The sequence below is a fragment of the Ambystoma mexicanum genome, chromosome 9, assembly GCF_040938575.1.
Source record: "Ambystoma mexicanum isolate Mex_15411 chromosome 9, UKY_AmexF1_1, whole genome shotgun sequence".
NCBI lineage: Eukaryota > Metazoa > Chordata > Amphibia > Caudata > Ambystomatidae > Ambystoma > Ambystoma mexicanum.
In genome coordinates, this window is record NC_090931.1 from 433,968,958 (window position 1) to 433,987,406 (window position 18,449).

An 18,449-nucleotide genomic window follows, 5' to 3' on the forward strand; every position below is an offset into this window, starting at 1 on the left:
CTTATGTGGAGTGCCAAGTGTTTGTGAGAATTCTGAAATATGTGCTAATTCCCTTCACATTAGAGACCCCCAGCAACTTTGCTGGATTTTGAGGACTTGATTTTTTTACCTGGAGAGTGTGACCCTTTTCCCCCACTCTCTCTTGTATTTGATATGTGTTTTACCTCTGTGTTTTCTTTGGTTATGGAGTCTAAACAACTCCATAGGCATCTTTTCATTTGTGTCACACACACCCTCAGTGCAGTGGCACAGGGAAGGCTCTCAGGTTTTCCCAAGGTTTAACTACATTCTGTGGGATAAACTACTGATTCCCAGAGTAAGTAAAGTGAAATTGACTTTACTAGTCTTTTAAAAATCCTAGACCCAGCACACCCTATCTTACAATAGAGTGCTCGAGGGGTTACTTAGTATCCCCGGTGTCTAGATACTCATGTAGCAGTCAAATGCTACCCTTTCCTCTCCGAATGGCTGGTGGCAGTGCTTTTACAACGAACTACCATGATTTTTCCCAACCGTGAACTATTTGTAGCTCTGGTAACATTAATTTGCAGGAGCCATGTTTTTCAAGATGACGTCTGAGCCCCCTCTGTAAAACAAGGTCCTGGTCTTCTTTTTTTCGCCATTTCTTTGTGGAACGGTCCTTCTAGAGTTTCTCTCTGCGCCCCAAACCGGGTTTGGTCTCTTTGTTCATTCGCCTTTGGCAGGCTTCAGGAGTGAAGACCGCCTCTGGCCCCCCCCGAGTGTCTGGGGTGGCCAGGAAGTGAGGGAGGTGCCCGAAACTCCCTGTGCTTAGTCTCCTAGGAGACCCAAATGCACTCTGTGGTGATTGGCTGGCTGACTGTCCGGCAAGGACAGCCACCCTGCTGGGTGAGTGACAGCTAGGCTGGAATGAATGGGAGAGAACTGAATAAACGGCGAGTCTCTTGGCTTGGAAGGCAGAGTCGACCACTGGATCGAAAGAACCGAAGACAAGCTTGAAGAGGATGGCTGCTGCAACTCCTGGACCGTTGCTTTGCCCGTTGAAACCCTGCTGCTGGTCCGAATCGCCAAGTTCACCTCGACAGAGAAGCCCTGCAAGGACTACTTCTCCCTTTGAGTTGGTGGGACCAATCAACTCAACAGTAAGCCACCTGGATACCGATCTCGGAGCTGGTTGCATTTTCCTCAGAGTGCTGCAGGAAACCGTATAACCAGTGAGAGGGACACCAGCTTGTGTGTTACTTACAGCCACCGGAATTGAAGTTTTCCAGTTGTGAGCTTTTTGACCAGTCCCAGTGCAGGAGTCACCCGACATCCTCCCTCTTGTCCCCATGACTGAGGCCAAGGAACAGCGATATCTGCAGGAACTGCCAGGAACAGAAGTCACCAACTGCATCTTTTTCTTCATTGAAAGGTACTGTGAAACAAGACTGAGTACTTGCGTCTCGCGGTGAAAGTGCTTGAAACTTTTGCAACTCGCAGGCCTAATCAGCTTGTGACCCAACATATAATTCTTCTTTTTACAAACTCCTTCTGAGAACTTGTGCAGAGACTTTACTGTTTACTCACCAGAACTGTTTTATCCTAGCCAAGACTTTAGACCATTGACTTTGGCCTAGCCTATTGAATTGAATTGACTCTTCTGGTGTACTCAAAGTATTTGCACTGTCTAAGAATAATTGTAACCTTACATGTTCTAATAATCTTTGCCTTTTACTCCTCTTGAAAAGTTTTCTGAAATAGTATTGAAGTATATTTGTGTGTTATAATTGCCTCCTTCTTATGAATGTTTTATAACTGACAGATAAATCAATTAATAAGTATTTATCAAAGAAACCTTGAGTGTAAGAGTATATTTGAACACCTGTGATTGTGGAACTCTTTATAACTTCATTACTGCTCACATTCCCCTCTTGAGATGAGCCTGGCTGCTCAGCTCCGCTACCAAAACTGTGCAGTACAGACTTATACAAAAGGTTGGTTTGCTTACACTCTAGTCCTAGTTGTGTGTAGTGGTCCCAGAGGGTACTGCATACAAACTCTGCCTAACACTGATGGGATGCACTGTACCCCCTTTTCCATTTCATCTGTAATTTTTTAGTTACAGTAAAAAATCCATCTGAGTTGCTGGTGGCAGTGGATATTTTTCTACCGTTTTTGTGAAACTTAAAGACAAGATGTATTCACAGCTACTGTCAGGGGCACATGGGACACCATTGATCTAAAATATTTCCCCTCTAATTCTTTTGCCATCTCACAATGGTTTGTTCTTTCTTGGTCCATCTTCTGCCGTGCCTGCCTGGAACCAGTTCCAACTGGTAGGCTTGCTGTCCTCAAAGGAAGGACAGCCATCACCCAGAGTTTGAATGGTGCATGGTTGAATATTGGCTGGGTTCCTAGATAAAAGGTGTGGATCCTGCGGCTGAAGCGAAGCTGACCACTGGAACAGAAGACTCGACAAGAAAGAAGACATCTGCAGCCACTTCCAGGCGACCGGAGAAGCCTCTTGTGTAACCGCTGCTGTCCGGCCCCTACTTGCAAGCGTCTGGAGAGCCCCTAATAGGACGTCTCTCTCCCTTAGACTGGTAGGTACAATCAGTCTGAAGATGAACTGCATTTTGAGCCATCCCACGATGTGATGTGACCTTCACCATCTGCAAACCGCCAACACCCTGGGACCTGTGGCCTCCCTGCAGTGTTTCGACTTCTGAAGAACAAATCGCCCTGAAACTTTGGTGGACTCCTTCCGACCTTCAGGGGCAAGATTCTTTTCCTTAAAGTCCCCTCACCAGAGTGCTGGACCAAGAAAGCAAGAGGAATCACCCGGGCAGTAACCGTTCTTCATCTGGTGTCTTGAATAGGGCACCAAAATCATATAGACTCGAGAAACCTTGAAGAATCCTTTGCTGGGAGCCTCTCCACTCGACTGCTGCTGCAACATCCCTTTATTGTCCCTTCTTTCATCAGAAGACCAAGAATCCAGTGACTGCTGCTGTAATGTGAGGGAATCTGCTTGCATAATTATCTTCACTGCTGAAGTAAGGTACTGTGAGACTCCTGGTAGAACTTAACTAGAGTTGTTTTGCTGCTCCTGTGTTTCTGGAGTGCTGATTTGTGTGTTTGGGAATTCGCCCATACACATTCGCCCAGGCCTAACACCTACTCCCCTCAGGGAGACTTCTCCTAAGTCCCTGAACCCTTTTGCTTACAAAAAACGGTTACTTTTTTGCTACAGAAGATTTCCACAGTAACTCATGGCTTTTCTACAGCTTGTGACCTCCAATCTGACCCTGAAAGACTTCATAACTAGATAGGGATGGACTGCTAAAGCCTAAGGCCTCTGTAAAAGTATTGCAAAGTAACTTACCTTGTGTTGGGGTTGTTTCATTTATTTGTGTCTGAAACCGATATTCTGAAAGTGCTATAAACACGTGTTGCTTACCTTTGAATTGCATACTGCCATTCTACAAGTATAACTAAAGTAGTTTACTTAGAGTATTGCATTGGTTTTCCTACGTTGCCTATTGTGTAATAGTACTTCTCTTTCTGAAGAATCACCTTTACCTTAGTGTGTATAAAAGTAAAGCATTATTTGAATATAACCTTTAGTGTATCAACGTTTCTTTGGTTTATGTGTATGCTCTAAATTCTTTGTACCCCCTACAGCCATGTCGCCCTCCTAAAATAAGCCTGGCTGCTCAGCCGTTGTTCCCAACATACCTTTGTGGTTCAGGCCTATTCTAAGAGTTGGAGCCCTGTGTCCCAAGTGAGTCTTCTAAAGTGTTACCTAAGGTGGACATTTGTAAAATTCTTTAACGCATACATATAAATATACATTAATAGAAAAAAAGTCTCCTTACCTGCTGCCCGAATTCCAACACTGTCTTCTACAGTGGCTCTCTGTTAAGGAGATTTTTCATTTCTATGCCAAATTCCCTCCACCTGTGAGACCCCCAGCACTTTTTTCTGGACCCTTAGACCTTTTTCTTGTTCTCCTGAATGAGAGGAGCCTTTCCCCCCTCATTCATTCTTTTTGTTCTGACCATAGGGAACCCTGTTCTTTATTTATTTACTTTATTTTATGGAGTCTTGCTTTCCTCCATACTTTTCAAAGGCATCTGTGTTTCACTTTTGCAGCACATAGCACCTTTTGTGCAGTGTTGCTGGGAGCTTTTTGGCTCCTTTTTATATTTGGATTTTCCTTAAGAACTACTGTTCTCATGGTTGGAGGGATACATAACTTTTCCTTTTATGAGATCAGCACACACCGCCCTATGTGGAGTGCTGAGGGTTTACCTTGTATCCACTTTCTCATTGCTCCTGTAACATAAATGTCAGTTACAGGCATACATTTATGGCTGGTGGCATTGGATGTGTTCTATTGACTTTTGTGCAATGTGTACTCTCAGGCTGTGGCCCCACCTGCGGTTATGCACAGAAGAGCCAAAATTGACCCAAAATGGTGGCCTCTTTCTGTTATCGCCATTTCTTGTGTGCTGGTCCTTCTTCTGCCATCTAGATAGGCAAGTCCTGGTTTGAGTTTTGTCTTTGGCGGAATCCTTTGTGAAGCCCACCAAGGCTCCAGTGTGTCTGCAAGCACATGAAACAAGGGAGGATCTCAAAACTCTGCTGTCCTTTGTCTTCTGGTGTGCCTGAGAGAAATCAGTTCCCACTGTAGGGGCTGGCTGTACTGATTGGACAGACACCCGTCCCTTTCTGTAAACTGCAGGGAGAGTTTGCAGAGGATGAGTATGCTTTCCTGATAAAAGGCGAGGAACCTGAGGCAAAAGACAAGTCGATCACTTGAACAGAAGATGATGACCAGAGACGCCTGCCGCACCTTCCAGCAACTGAGACGAGACTACTGCTGTCCTGACCCCGTTTTCTAATCGACAAAGTTGTTCCGAAGAGAGTGACTGCTTCCTTTTTGGAAGCCATAAAATGACCTGTATTGCAGTGCATCACCTTCCAATGAACTAATCCTCCCAGAACTCTGGTGGACTCCTGCTGGACCTCCAGAGACAAGATCCCCCTCCTCATAGTCCCCTCACCAGAGTGCTGGACCGAAGAATCGAGGCGAACTGACCAGGCGGTAAACGTTCACTCTTGGAGTCTGTGGAAAGGTGCCTAAACTGCAGACCGACGTTGGAGCAGGAATAATCCTTTGCTGAGAGTACTTTATCTTGACTGCTGTTGCTACATCCCCTCAGAGTGCCTCCTTTCATGGCCACGACCAAGAAACAGGAGACTGGGTCAACCTCGGCTGCACTGTGAAAGAATACAGCTGCATCTTCTTCATAACTCCCCATGTACTGTAGAACTGGTGGTAGTACATACATTCTGCCACGCCTTTGTTGCTGGAGTGCTGATTAGTTTGAGATAGTACTTTCTTCACTGAGATTTAACTTTCTTTTGTATACAAAATGACTAACTATTCTCCAGCATGGGGTCTGGCATGGATTCACATGCTCATGAATATTCCCCGTCGTCAGGCTGGGAATCCTCGGTATGGAAAAAAAATCCGTATCCGTTTCGTTTCTGATCTGTCTTTCCTAGTAGTAACCAATCACTGATCTCTGGGTCATACTGCCCACAGCCAATGACTGCCCTCTCACTAAGCCCCGCCTCCGGCAGCCATCCTCAGATTTTTACCACACGTTCAAGTGTTGGGAGACCTCGTGCTGTAGCACTCGAGCTTTTGCTGCGTTTTCACGCTTGTTCAAAGAGAATTTCTCATTTTTCGGTTAAATTGAGCCTCAAGCGCCACCGTCTTTATATCCGATCAACGGGACCTGTTTCGGAAGTTTCTACACGCCTCAAGTGTGAAGATTTCGTCGAACAACGCTTTTGGAGGATTCCAGAAGTTTCTGAGGCCTACCACGGACATGGCCCAAGAGAAAGGGAGCTCGACGCCCGGGAAGCTGTTCAGGGCCTGCCCTGGATACCAGCTGCAGAACGTGTTCAAGGAAGACGAGCATTCCTTATGCCTCTACTGTCTTCACGAGGACAAAACACACGTGGAGGAGGACTGTGCGTTTTGCGGGAACATGTCGGAGCAGAGCATGAGGGACAGCCATCTTCGTCTCGCCAACTGGCTGGAGGGAAAGAGCCCGTCAGGTGTGAAGAAAAAGAAGAAATCCGAGCAGTCTTCTAAGTCCTGTGAGGGTGCCCCGGCGACAGGGGCCCAACAGAAGGCTAAGCACCGCGAGTCCGCGGGCACAGGGAGCGCCGAAAAATCGGGCTCCTCGGCTGCCAAGCAGGGCGCATCTCCCCGGCGCCATCGACCACGAGCCAGCGCTCTGGCTCGGGTAAGAGGAAATCCAAGAACCCGGCCAAGCTTCTGGAGAGGCCCCGGTCGATCTCAAATATTTCGGCTGATGAGGAGCGAGGCAGGGAGCCCTCCCCAAGGTGAAGGCCACAAGCACGCAATCTGTGACTAAGGCCTTGATTCACCCAGCCAAGGCCTCTATCGAGGAGGTTGCGGCAACCCTGGTGCAGCCTGCGGAGGTTACACCTGTGGTAGCAGCCTCGGGGCCCAGAGTCTTCCTGCCCCCTCAGAGGGAGGCATCTTTCAAGCCCATCAAAAGAACCCCTACGAAGCGTCCGGCAGAGAGAGAGGGGGGGGGAGGGGCCGTCGTGGATTCAGTCACAACCTCCGAGGAGGAACTTGTCGAAGTGCCCGAGAGCCATGACGCGGCCATGGAGGAGGACCAGCCTGTCGAGAGGCATCCCGACGAGGGGGACGACGGAAGCGATGGCGGGGCCCCAGACCAACCGTCGCAGCCAGTGCCGCAGGACAACTCAGCGGCCATTTTGATGGCCATTCAATCCTTATGCTCTGAAATAGGACTAGATTGCCTTTACCCCCGACGGAGGAGCCGGAGCCAGGCTTGACGGAGGAGCCAGGGGCAGGCCCGTCAGGAAGTCCACCACCCAAGAGGAGAAGAACACATCTTCCTGCACCCTTCCAGCCCTTGAGGCCTGCTCAACCCTCCTCCCCGTCCACGGTCCGCAGGCATGAGACGGGCACGGACAGGGCCACGACGTGCACGGACGAGGGTGGCGACGGCGGGGTGGACCACCCGTCGTCCCCGACCCAATAACCCCCCCCCCCCGTCCCCGGGCTTCCTCGCCCGATGAGATTGGATCCTTCCATGCGATGAACTCCAGGGCATCCAAACTTTTCCAGCTCTGCCCCCCCAAGAAAAGGAGGGGTTCCTCTATCAACGTCAAGAGACCAAGAGGAAGACGGTCCTCGCGGTACCTCTACTGGATGACATCTGGGACGAGGGGCTCTCGCTCCTCAAGAACCCGTCCACGACGCCGGCAAAAAGGGACCGATACGAAAAGAAGTACCGGGTCCCCGATGCGGCCCCTCTATGCCTTAGAGCACAGCCGTCCCGGATTCAGTCGTCTCGGCGGCGGCCAGGAAGAAGGCGGGGGTGGGGCATCGACTTCACCGCCGGACGGCGAGGGAAAGAAGCTCAATGCGATGGGACGACGAGTCATCACGTCGGCGGCGACGACGATTAAGGCGGCCAAAACCCTGGGTATCGTTGCCCGTTACGACAGGGAAGGTTTAAAATCGCTCCCTTGTTGGACTTCCTGCCGGATGACAAGAGGGCAGAAGCCCGGGAAATCTTGCAAGAAGGCGAGGTGGCGTCGGACCACGCCATAACTGTGGCGACGGACATCGCTGACACCGGTCTCTGCCAGTTGTGCTACGGTGTTTGCCTCAAACGGCGCGGATGGCTTAAGGCGACAGATTTCCACCAGGATGTACAAGCCAAAGTGTTGGGCATGCCCTTCGACTGAAACAACCTGTTTGGGAAGACAGTCGATGAGTCCCTGCAAGCCATCGAAACGGACACAGAGACAGCCTGGGCCCTGGGAGTTCTCCAGCAACGACGGCCGTCCTTTCGGAACACCGGAGGCAAGCAAGGGGCCTCCAAAGGTTCCGGCAGCGGCTCCTCTACCTACTGTCAAGTGGCCCGTTCCTCATCGCAGGAGGCCTATAGAGGACGGGGCAAGTCTGGAGGTTCCTGCCGTCATCGCCAGGGAGGTCAAGGCGGCAAGACGGCCTCGTAACAGGACTGAACCGACCGTGGCGTCGGGCCCCCACCGAAGCACCCCGGTGGGGGGTCGGCTGCCGAAGTTCCTCAGCGTGTGGGAGTCCATCTCCACCGACCGATGGATGCTGGAAACCCTGGCCCAAGGGCACGCCCTCGAGTTTCTAAAGAAGTGCCCTTGCGTGCCACCCGTGGCCAGGAAGGAAAACCACGTACCCCAGCTGCTGCTGGAGGTAAGGGCGATGCTCAAGAAAGGTACCATTGAGCTCATCCCAAAGAGACTTCGGGGCTCCGGGGTCTACTCAAGATACTTTCTCGTAAAGAAGAAGACAGGAGGTTGGCGTCCCATCCTGGACCTGCGGCGACTGAACAAGTACATCAAGGCTCAGAAGTTCCAGATGGTCACCCTCCAGCACGTGCTGGGACAGCTGGAGGACGACGATTTCCTGTCGTCGTTGGACTTGGAGGATGCCTACTTCCACATCCCCATTCTAAAAGGACACCGGAAGTTCCTCAGGTTCGTGGTCCAAGGACGGCACTACCAGTTCAAGACCCTCCCATTCGGATTAAAGTCAGCACCCAGGGTATTCACCAAGTGCCTAGCACCTGTGGCGGCGTGGCTATGCCTGCAAGGGATCCACGTCTATCCCTACCTGGACGACTGGCTCATCCGAGCAAGAACAAGGGAGCTCGCCGTAGAACACACAGCGAAGACCGTCCAGCTACTCACGGACCTGGGGTTCTCCATCAACTTCCCCAAATCCCACCTGGTCCCTTCGCAGGTCGCCCTGTTTCTGGGAGCCAAGCTCGACACAGTGGCACGGCTGGCGTCACCGTCCGGCGAAGGGACAAAAGCCATCCTGGGCAAGGTGCAACGCCTGCTAGCCACAGACGTAGCCAGGGTAAGATCCATCAAATCCCTTCTCGGGATGATGTCCTGCATCTATCTGGTACGCCTGTGCAGACTTCGAATGCGTCCACTGCAAGTGCAAGAGTTCCTCGACGCACGCTGGATCCAGGCGACGGGCAGCTTCGAGGACAGGATACCGCTCAACGAGACCTTCCGACGAGCGATCCGGTGGTGGGGCACCCGCACTCATCTGACGGCGGGCGCAGACTTTCAGAACCCAGCTCACCAGGTAACGGTGACGACGGATGCCTCCCTGGAAGGGTGGGGAGCGCATACCAGAGATCTCCACGCGAGAGGCCTTTGGCTCCCGGAGGAAAAACAGCTTCATATCAACATTCTGGAGCTCCGCGCAGTGTTTTGGGCTTTCAGGTCGTTTCTTCCGTCCCTCAAGGGCAAGGTGGTGTGGATCTTCACCGACAACACCACCACGATGTTCTACATCAGGAAGCAGGGTGGAAACAGATCCCCAGCCCTGTCCAAGGAAGCCCAGGATCTGTGGTACTGAGCCGTCGACCAGGGGATGTTTCTGGTACCCTTTCATCTGGCAGGTATAAAGAACACCATTGCCGACACACTCAGCAGGGAGCTGCGCTCGTGCCACGAGTGGGAGCTACGCCAGGTTCAAGTGGATCGACTCTTCAGGCTGTGGGGCAGACCCCAGGTCGATCTCTTCGCGACGGCGACAAACTCCAAATGCCAGAGGTTCGCCAGCAGGTTCCCCCAACCGAGGAGCATGGGCGATGCTTTCTCGTTCCCCTGGGACAACCTGTTCCTCTATGCTTTCCCGCCGTTGCCATTGCTACTCCGGCTCGTCAACCAGCTCAAGAGGTCCCGGTGCAGGATGATCCTCGTCGCACCGGCGTGGCTGAGACGGATCTGGTTCCCGGACCTTCTGGACTTATCGGCGTCCCCACCAGTCAGACTGCCCATGGACTCGGATCTTCTCTCCAGAGAAGGAGGCGGCATTCTTCATCATGACCCGAAGTCGCTGAACTTGCAGGCCTGGCTCCTGCAGCACTAGAGTTTGGAGGATACGATATACCGCCCGACTGCAGAGAGGTTCTTGCAAAGGCCAGAGTGTCCTCAACTCTCAAGTGTTACGTACACAAATGGAAGAGGTTCTCTGTCTGGTGCCGGGCACAGAAGATTAACCCTCTACGGATTGCGGCCCCTCAAGTACTGCCGTACCTACTGTCGTTGGCCAAGGCTGGACTAGCTCACGCCTCCATCAAGATACATCTGGCTGCCATCTCCAGATACACCAGGACAACAGGACGGGTGTCCTTGTGGTCTCATCGCTTGGTGAAGGAATTTATGAAGGAACTATTTTACTCGTTCCCGCCGGTGAGGGCCCCAGCCCCGGCGTGGGAGCTCAACGTGGTGCTGACTAGGCTCATGGGGACTCATTTCGAGCCTATGCATACGGCACCGTTGAAGTTCCTATCGTGGAAAACAGCTTTTCTTGTGGCCATCACGTCCACACGGCGCGTGGGAGAGATTCAGGCCCTATCTTGCAAGCCTCCATACTTGACTTTTCACGACACAAGGGTGGTACTCAGGACGCATCCCTCCTTCATGCCCAAGGTGTCGTCGGACTTCCACCTCAACGAGCCCTTGGTGTTACCAGTTTTCTTCTCGCCGCCTTCTTCGCCGGCCGATAGGACTTTGCACTCGCTGGATGTAGCTAGAGCGCTGAAGTTCTACGTGGACCGCATGAAGAGTTTTCGGAAGACGTCACAGCTTTTTGTGAACTTTGGACCTGTGAATCAAGGGAAGGCTCTCTCGAAGGCTTCCATTTCCAGATGGTTCTCTGGCTGTACCATGCACTGTCACCGGTTGGCAAACCGACCGCTGCCTGGCCGTCCGAGAGCCCATTCGACCAGAGCGATCGCGGCTACCACAGCGTTCTTGTCTGGTGTGCCCCTGCTGGACATCTGCAGGGCTACTACGTGGAGGTCGACGCACACCTTCACGAAATTCTACTGCGTCGATCGGGATTCCAGGGAGGAGTCCAGGGTCGGCCAAGCAGTGCTGCGCAACCTGTTCGCCTGAAGGGCCTGGTGAGGAGGTAAGAGTTGCTTAATGTTGAGTTTATGTATTGCTTAATGTTGAGCCTTTTGCCACCTCCCATTGTTGTGCATGTGTGTACTGCTATGTAATCTTATATTCATGAGCATGTGAATCCATGCCAGACCCCATGCTGGAGAAGGAACAAGTTACTTACCTGTATTTGTTGTTCTCCAGCATGGGTCTGGCATGGATTCACATGCGAACCCTCCCGCTTACCCCTCTGCAGCTCTTCACTTGGTCATACTGCCACTTTACGTGCTACCAAATCTGAGGATGGCTGCCGGAGGCGGGGCTTAATGAGAGGGCAGTCATTGGCTGTGGGCAGTATGACCCAGAGATCAGTGATTGGTTACTACTAGGAAAGACAGATCAGAAACGAAACTGATACTGATTTTTTTTCTGTACCGAGGATTCCAAGCCTGACGGAGAATATTCATGAGCATGTGAATCCATGCCAGACCCATGCTGGAGAACAACAGTTACAGGTAAGTAACTTGTTCCTTTGACTGTAACTACAAGTGTGTAAGAGTTTCTTTGGGCCTATGTATTTACTGAGTTAATTGTACTTGCCTACAACTCACATCCCAAGATACACCTGTCTGCTCTACTACCAGAACCTTGAGTAGTACAGACTTATACTAGAAGTTGAGGCCTGTATACCAAAGGATAATTTTATAAAGTCTTACCACAGGTAAACTTTAGGAAAACTCCCCTAACACTTACCGGCTCCCGCGCAACATTTGCGATAGTTCCTCTAGGCATGTGCTGGGGAGACAGTGTCTACCAAAGAACACAGGCACATAAACAACCTACATTCTCTCATTCAAGCACCCACTTAGAGATACAAACCCTTGCACGCACACACACATACTTTTTATTAATGTTCCTACTGCTGGCCTGCTCCGGATTCCAATCCTCTCGGCCTCACACTGCCTTGGCAAGACTTGCCTATGTTGGTGGGCCAGCCTGTATATAGTTACTGTGCTGCAGTAAAAAAATATATCCCAACTGGCCCACTAACCTAGTCCACTCTTGCCACGTAAAAACAAAATTGGCATCATAAGTAAAGCAAACATTATTCATGTTTGCTTTACTTGGGACGCCAATTTTGATTTTACATGCCAAGACTAGCCTATTTTTTACTATACAGAAGAAAAAAAAACATTGTGGTCCAGTACCACTTGTTTCTTTAATGAGGTAGGGCGTTGTTTACTATGTATCCTGATGAAGTCATCATGGTAAATGTTCTTATGTGGTACTGGACCACATTGATGGGTCCAATCTGGGCACATTTCTTTACAGTGGTATGGCAGTTTTTACTTGGCTTCAGAGATAAAACCATTGCAATGAGTCTTCCTACTTGGTACTGGCCCACATTGATGGGTGGAGTCTAGACAAATCTTCAGTGATATGGCAATTTCTACTGGGCATGAAGGGCGAAGACCGCATGAGTGTTCCTAGTTGGTATTGGCCCACATTGGTGGGCTCTGTCTGGACATGTTTTGTTACTGTGGCATGGTTATTAGTACCTGTAAAGTTACCCCCCCCCCCTTACTCCACTTCAGGGGTTCTGGAATCCGTTGCAACCACGTAATTCTGTGCTTGGTCTGGTCGAGGGAGGCCCAGGGCCACAGGTGCAGAGGTTGGTTTCGGGCCATACTAGGGGGTCTCCCAAAAGCTACCTACAGGGTTGATTTTGGAAATCAATTAACAGTCACACACAGGCACTTAGATTCCAAACTGGATGCCACAAAAGTAAATGTGCTTGTATGCAGTTAATTGGACCTATGAGGGCAGGAAAATGGCCAAAAAGCTAGATGTCAAAGGGCAGGTCTTAACCACAAGGAAAACCCATCATGATTATATGCTACTCAAATTGGCATTCTGTGTTTAAAAAAGATGGTGCACAAGACTACACCAGGAAAAGAAGTAACTCAGTTCACTGCCACCAGCTTGTCATAGGAACACTGAAAAGGTAAAATGAATGTTGGCAAACAAAAGTGATACAAAGTACCCCTGCAGTACTCAATGGGAAGGAGGGTGCTACAAGGAAACGCAGGAAAACATGAAAAGAGGCTTGGTTGCCCTGCTCTGGTAACCTTATGACCTGACCATAGTCCAAATAAATAGTTGAGCAGGTACATGAAATTAAAAAGGACTTATCTGCCTCCAAATTCAAGCAAGGGTTCAAGACCTAAGCAATAATCTGCAAAAAATAATTGTGTTCTTAATACTAGTGAATCATCAGGAAGAAAGAAATGGGCAAAAAGTGGATTAAGAACTAATGGCTACTCTTGGTCCGTCAGATTTGAGGAAATAGGATGTCTGCTCTGGTTATTTGTTATTCGCCAAATTCCTACATGGGTACCTATTGTAAAACATGCTATAGCTTTTGAGCAAGCATGAAACAATCTATTTGAATAATATGTGTTTCTCCGTTTGGTTTAAGTTGACAATGCCCATGTTATCTTTGGCAGGGCTAGTGAATTTTTGTGGTTGTACGTTATATGCATGTGGCTTAAATATCGTGTTTCTTTGTTTTGTACAGCATTGACATTGGGGACAGCCCAGTGGGGCCACCCGCTGCTGCATCTGTGGATCAGCCGCAACAGCAGCAGGTCATTCCTTCACAGGGCGATCTCTTGGGTGATCTCCTTAACCTGGATTTGGGCCCTCCCGGCAATGTGCCCCAGGTTTCTTCTATGCAGATGGGTGCAGTGGATCTCCTAGGAGGTGGACTTGACAGCTTGGTAAGCATACTTTTCCCCTCACCCCCTGCACCGCCTTGTCTTGGAAATAGTGTTGATTACGAACGCTGTTTGTGTCTTCCTTGCTGTCAGAGGGAAACTACTATATACCTATAAATGTTTGGGTTTACCACTTGGAATAGCTGATGAGTGATTGCTGGTGGGGCTTCTAAGTGGAGATGAGTTGGCAGTTTTTACCAAGACCAGAATGCCCTTCTATGAATTAATTACTTTTTGGGATTCTTATAATCGTCATGAGTATATATTTATTGATTCTAGAAACCTTTTACATAGATTTAGCAAAAGGTTTCTGAGAACATGCAAGAGGCACCTGCTCGTAAACTAGGATGGAGAGTTACAGAGGACATCAGAGTGAGATATTGCATGACATTATTTAATAACCAGGAGGCTCCAAAATGCTGATAGATTTACAGTATTCCAGTGTGCCAAATAGCTTATTTTACAAAGATTATTCATGGTGCATGTTAGGACAGTTTTTCTGAAGTCCAACTAAGGGCTTAATAAAACCATTTAACTGAGGCAGTACAAGACTCCACTCTTTGTAGTTAAAGTTAGTAAGAACGTTTGTAACTGTTCACTCTTGGAGTTAGTTACCAACCAACTCTTTACAAGTAAGTAACTTTTAAACACTTATTTTCTTTTCTAGGCAAAAGGCCCAATCCCTTAAGTCTTTCCCTTGTTCTTGCAGCATGAGTATTCTCAGTGGCAGAAGGGGGTTTACTAGGACTAGTGACCAACAGGCAGTGTCGGAATAGGTTCTTTAGTAGCAAAAGTCAGAGTTCCTTAGGAAGACTGGGCAAATGGGTGAGTACTTTAATTCTGAGTTAGAAGAGGGTCCAGGGGCTTCGCAGAAGACACCCTAGCAGGATTCTAGCAGTGGAAATGGGTGCACTGGATGAGAGGCTTCCCGATCACAGAAAACACCCCACAGCTACACAAATCATAAGAGACTTAAGGTAAGTAGATACTCAAGCCAACACAGTACCTCAGCATTGAAGATTTTGTAGCAGGAGGACTTCAGGGTCTGTAGCCAAATACCCGGTCAGTGGATTCCTTGTCGTGGTGACCGAAAACAAGACCTCTGAAGGAACTATGCAGCAGGGATCGATGAAGAAGGATCAAGGCAAGGTTTTCCTCACAGCATTGAAGATTTTGTAGCAGGAGGACTTCAGGGTCTGCAGCCAAATACCCGGTCAGTGGATTCCTTGTCGTGGTGACCGAAAACAAGACCTCAGAAGGAACTATGCAGCAGGGCTCGATGAAGAAGGATCAAGGCAAGGTTTTCCTCACGGCTGAATGCGGTTATGCGGTTTTGGCGCCTTTTCAAGGTGCACAGAAGACAGATAATTGCGGTTTAATTCTCGTCGTTACAAAGGTCCAGTACTCCAGTCCAGTGTTGAGGGGACTTTTTCGGACGCGATTCGTGTCTCTGGAGATCCACCAGGATGCCCACAAAGTTTCAGCGAGATTAGGAAGACCGTGCACAGCACAGTGGCTCGAGGTCCCAGGGTATTGGGGTATTGCAGAAACGCAAGGTCACAGCAACGTGTGTGGTGGCTCAAAATGCATGTCTTCTTGAGTCTAGTGGGTCTCACCAGGCTCTGGGTCAGGGTTGCTGTTTTCGGATTCCCCAGCTCGATTGGAAGGGAGGGCTACAGCAGGCTCCGGTTACATAGCAGGCTCTCTGGTTGCTGGAAATCGTTTCAGCCGCTTCTCTTTCATCCACTTCGGTTTCGGTTCCAGTGGTCGACTTCTCTTCAGCTCCCAGGTTCGCAGTATTTATCAGGAACTACAGCACAACCTCGACATTCTCTCCCTGCATTTTACAAGAAGAGGCGGTTTAGTTGTCCAATCAGGACAGCCAGCCCCCCACTGGGAATTGTCCCCATTCAAGCAAGTGTGAAGACAAAGGGCTGTGGAGTTTGGGACTTCTCCCTCGCTTCCTGCCCTCACAGACAGACTGGAGCCTGGGCAGGGAGTCTTGGGGACTCCCGCCGATGATAAAAATCGCACAAAGGAATTTCCCGCCCTGGTTGTCAGTCTCTTTGGGACCACTGCGCACAACTAAGACTACAGGTGTAAGCAAAACCAACCTTTTGGTATAAGTCTGTACTACACAGTTTTGTGGTAGCGCTGCTGAGCAGTCAGGCTTATCTCAAGAGGGAATGTGAGCTGTAAGGGTGTTACACAGAGGTCTATAATTACAAGTATTCAAATGGACACTTATACTCAAGGTTTCTTGGTAAAACACTTATTAATTTATTTCACAGTCAGTTATAAAACATTCACTTGAAGGAGGCAATCTTTATCACACAAATATACTTCAGTACTTCACAATATCAGGTTCTGAGGCATTTAACCTACTTTGAAGGAGGAGCAAAATGGCATTCAGAGCATTTGAAGTAGGAGCAAAAAGGCATAAGCTAATAAAAGGGGTATTAGTTACTCTTAAGGAGCGGATTTAATGCAATAGGTTAGGCCAAAGTCAATGGGCTAAAGTCTTGTATAGGATAAAGCAGTTCTGGAAGTTTAAACGGAAATGTCTTTGCCAAAGTTCTCAGAAGTAGTTCGTAAAAGACAGATTCATGGGGCGTGGCCTGGAGCGCCAGCGAGGTGGCAGCTTCTCTAATGGCCTCTGCATGGGGACCGCAGCATTTACCGAATATCGCGTGTTCCTGCTATGGCCCGACCTTCTGAATACTTGATTTGGGTAGCGGAACGCTGGAAGATTTGTTGGCAGCAATCCACGCTCATAACGCTAACGGGAACCCTGAAAACGCAGCAGGAGTGTCTGCCGGCAGCAACCACCAGGCAGTTCCAGTATGGCGGGCGCGCCGCTTTGGCCCAGTCTCTGCGACCAGCTGGCAGCCCTTGTTTGCCCCGGGACCACCCCTGACTGCTGGAGTCCTCCCAGGCTCGCCCGTGGGGCCTGACAGCTGCCAAACCAACGAGCAGTGCCTTTCCCACGGACGCGACGCTGTGTGAAGTCGTGCTGGGAGCCGGACCCGGCCCACGTGGAGTGCTCCACACTGGAGTGGCGCCCCCATCCCAGCGCCTACAGCTCGCCTCTACCCCGACTCGCCTGCCATCCCCTTTGGGGAATAAAGGCCCCTCCTGCAACCTGACCCGCAGGTCGCGGCGAGCGCCGGCGACAGCCTCCAACCTTCCCACAGCCAGACCCCTGGCATCTGCCTCCTTCATTGGCTGCGGTCCTTGCCGGTGGGACGACTTGTCTTCCCCGCTGGAAGCGGGAGAGGTGAGGGCACCCTCCCTCCCCCCACTTACCCCGTCTCCCTCCACTGAGGTCTATCACCGCCGGCACTCCGTGTCCGAGGAGGAGGCCTTAACGGGCATCTGCGCCCGAAGTCTGCAGATACACACCCGGCGTGTTGGGATCCGCCGGGGGCTCGCGTTTGATTCTGCCAATCTGCTGCGGGCCCGGGCGGCACTGAGCTCCCGCACCTACCCAGCAAGAACACTTATCGATCCCTCGGAGCCCCGGCATTGGGTGTGAGGCAGGAGCCCACCACCCACCCACCACCACCACCACCCACCCCACACACACACACACCCCCCTCCCCCCCCCGCGAGGCAGGATCCACCTGAGGCCTTTCCCTGCCCCCATTTCCTACTCGCCCAGGCGCAAGGGCACTTCATCCGCCTCTGCCCCCCCCCCCCCCTCGTCTACATCGCAGCCTCGCGAGGGCCACCACCATTGCTGCCCCCTCTCCCCACTGTAAACTGAAGGTGCCCTCCATCCGCATCGTCCTGGGTGGCCTAACTCCCCCCTAAGTAGGTTACCTTTTGGCCTGGAGCCCCCACTCTCCCAGGAGCCACCCAGCCACAACCCAGACCCCCCACCCCCAGAGGACCTCACCACCAATGAAATCCACGGTTTCGGGAGTGTAGCAGGATTCACTATTTCCAAAAATCAATGGCTCTCGGAGTAGGCCTGAACCCAAGCGAGAGGGAGGCCCTGGAGAAGTAAAGCCTGTTCCGATGGAGCACCCAATCTATCCCATACTTGGGGGTCTGTATGCCCGCCCACCCAACAATGGTTTACCAGACAAACTTTCCTCTCTTTGAGGAATTGGAAAAGAACCTTACCCGTTGGCAGACGCAGGAGATTTCTCTATTGGCCCGCATCACGACATGCAAAATGAACCTCCGCCCCCGGTTCCTCTACGCCTGCTCCTCCCTCCCAACCTTGATCTCTAGATTATGACCAGAACTACCCGGCCCTGACCTATAAACCACGCTTGATCGCGAGAGCCCTCCACTCTACCAGCGAACACTCGCCACCTGGCCCGGCTGATTGAGGGCCGAGAACAATACCCACTTGGGAGTTCTGGGGGTGGGATAATGGGACATCAGGTCTTACGTATTCTAAGAGGCTACAAACAAATGTTATTGTATATGTTCTCCTGTACGCTGAGTTATAAATAAACAAATTAAAAAAAAAAAAATCATATGTTCTCCAGCATGGGGTCTGGCATGGATTCACATGCTCATGAATATTCCCCGTCGTCAGGCTGGGAATCCTCGGTAAAGAAAAAATCAGTATCAGTTTCGTTTCTGATCTATCTTTCTTAGTAGTAACCAATCACTGATCTCTGGGTCATACTGCCCCCAGCCAATGACTGTCCTCTCCCT

General features: G+C 50.4%; 1 protein-coding gene across 15 annotated transcripts in view; it reads left to right on the forward strand.

The window, feature by feature from the left end:
• The window catches only part of AP2B1 (adaptor related protein complex 2 subunit beta 1), a 1,113,451-nt gene that overhangs the window by 650,736 nt on the left and 444,266 nt on the right, over positions 1-18,449 (forward strand). For all 15 annotated transcript variants that reach the window (XM_069614911.1, XM_069614900.1, XM_069614904.1 and 12 more), the window contains one exon: positions 13,577-13,778. In XM_069614911.1, the coding sequence (XP_069471012.1) occupies positions 13,577-13,778 (202 nt within the window). The remainder of the gene's footprint in view (positions 1-13,576; positions 13,779-18,449) is intronic.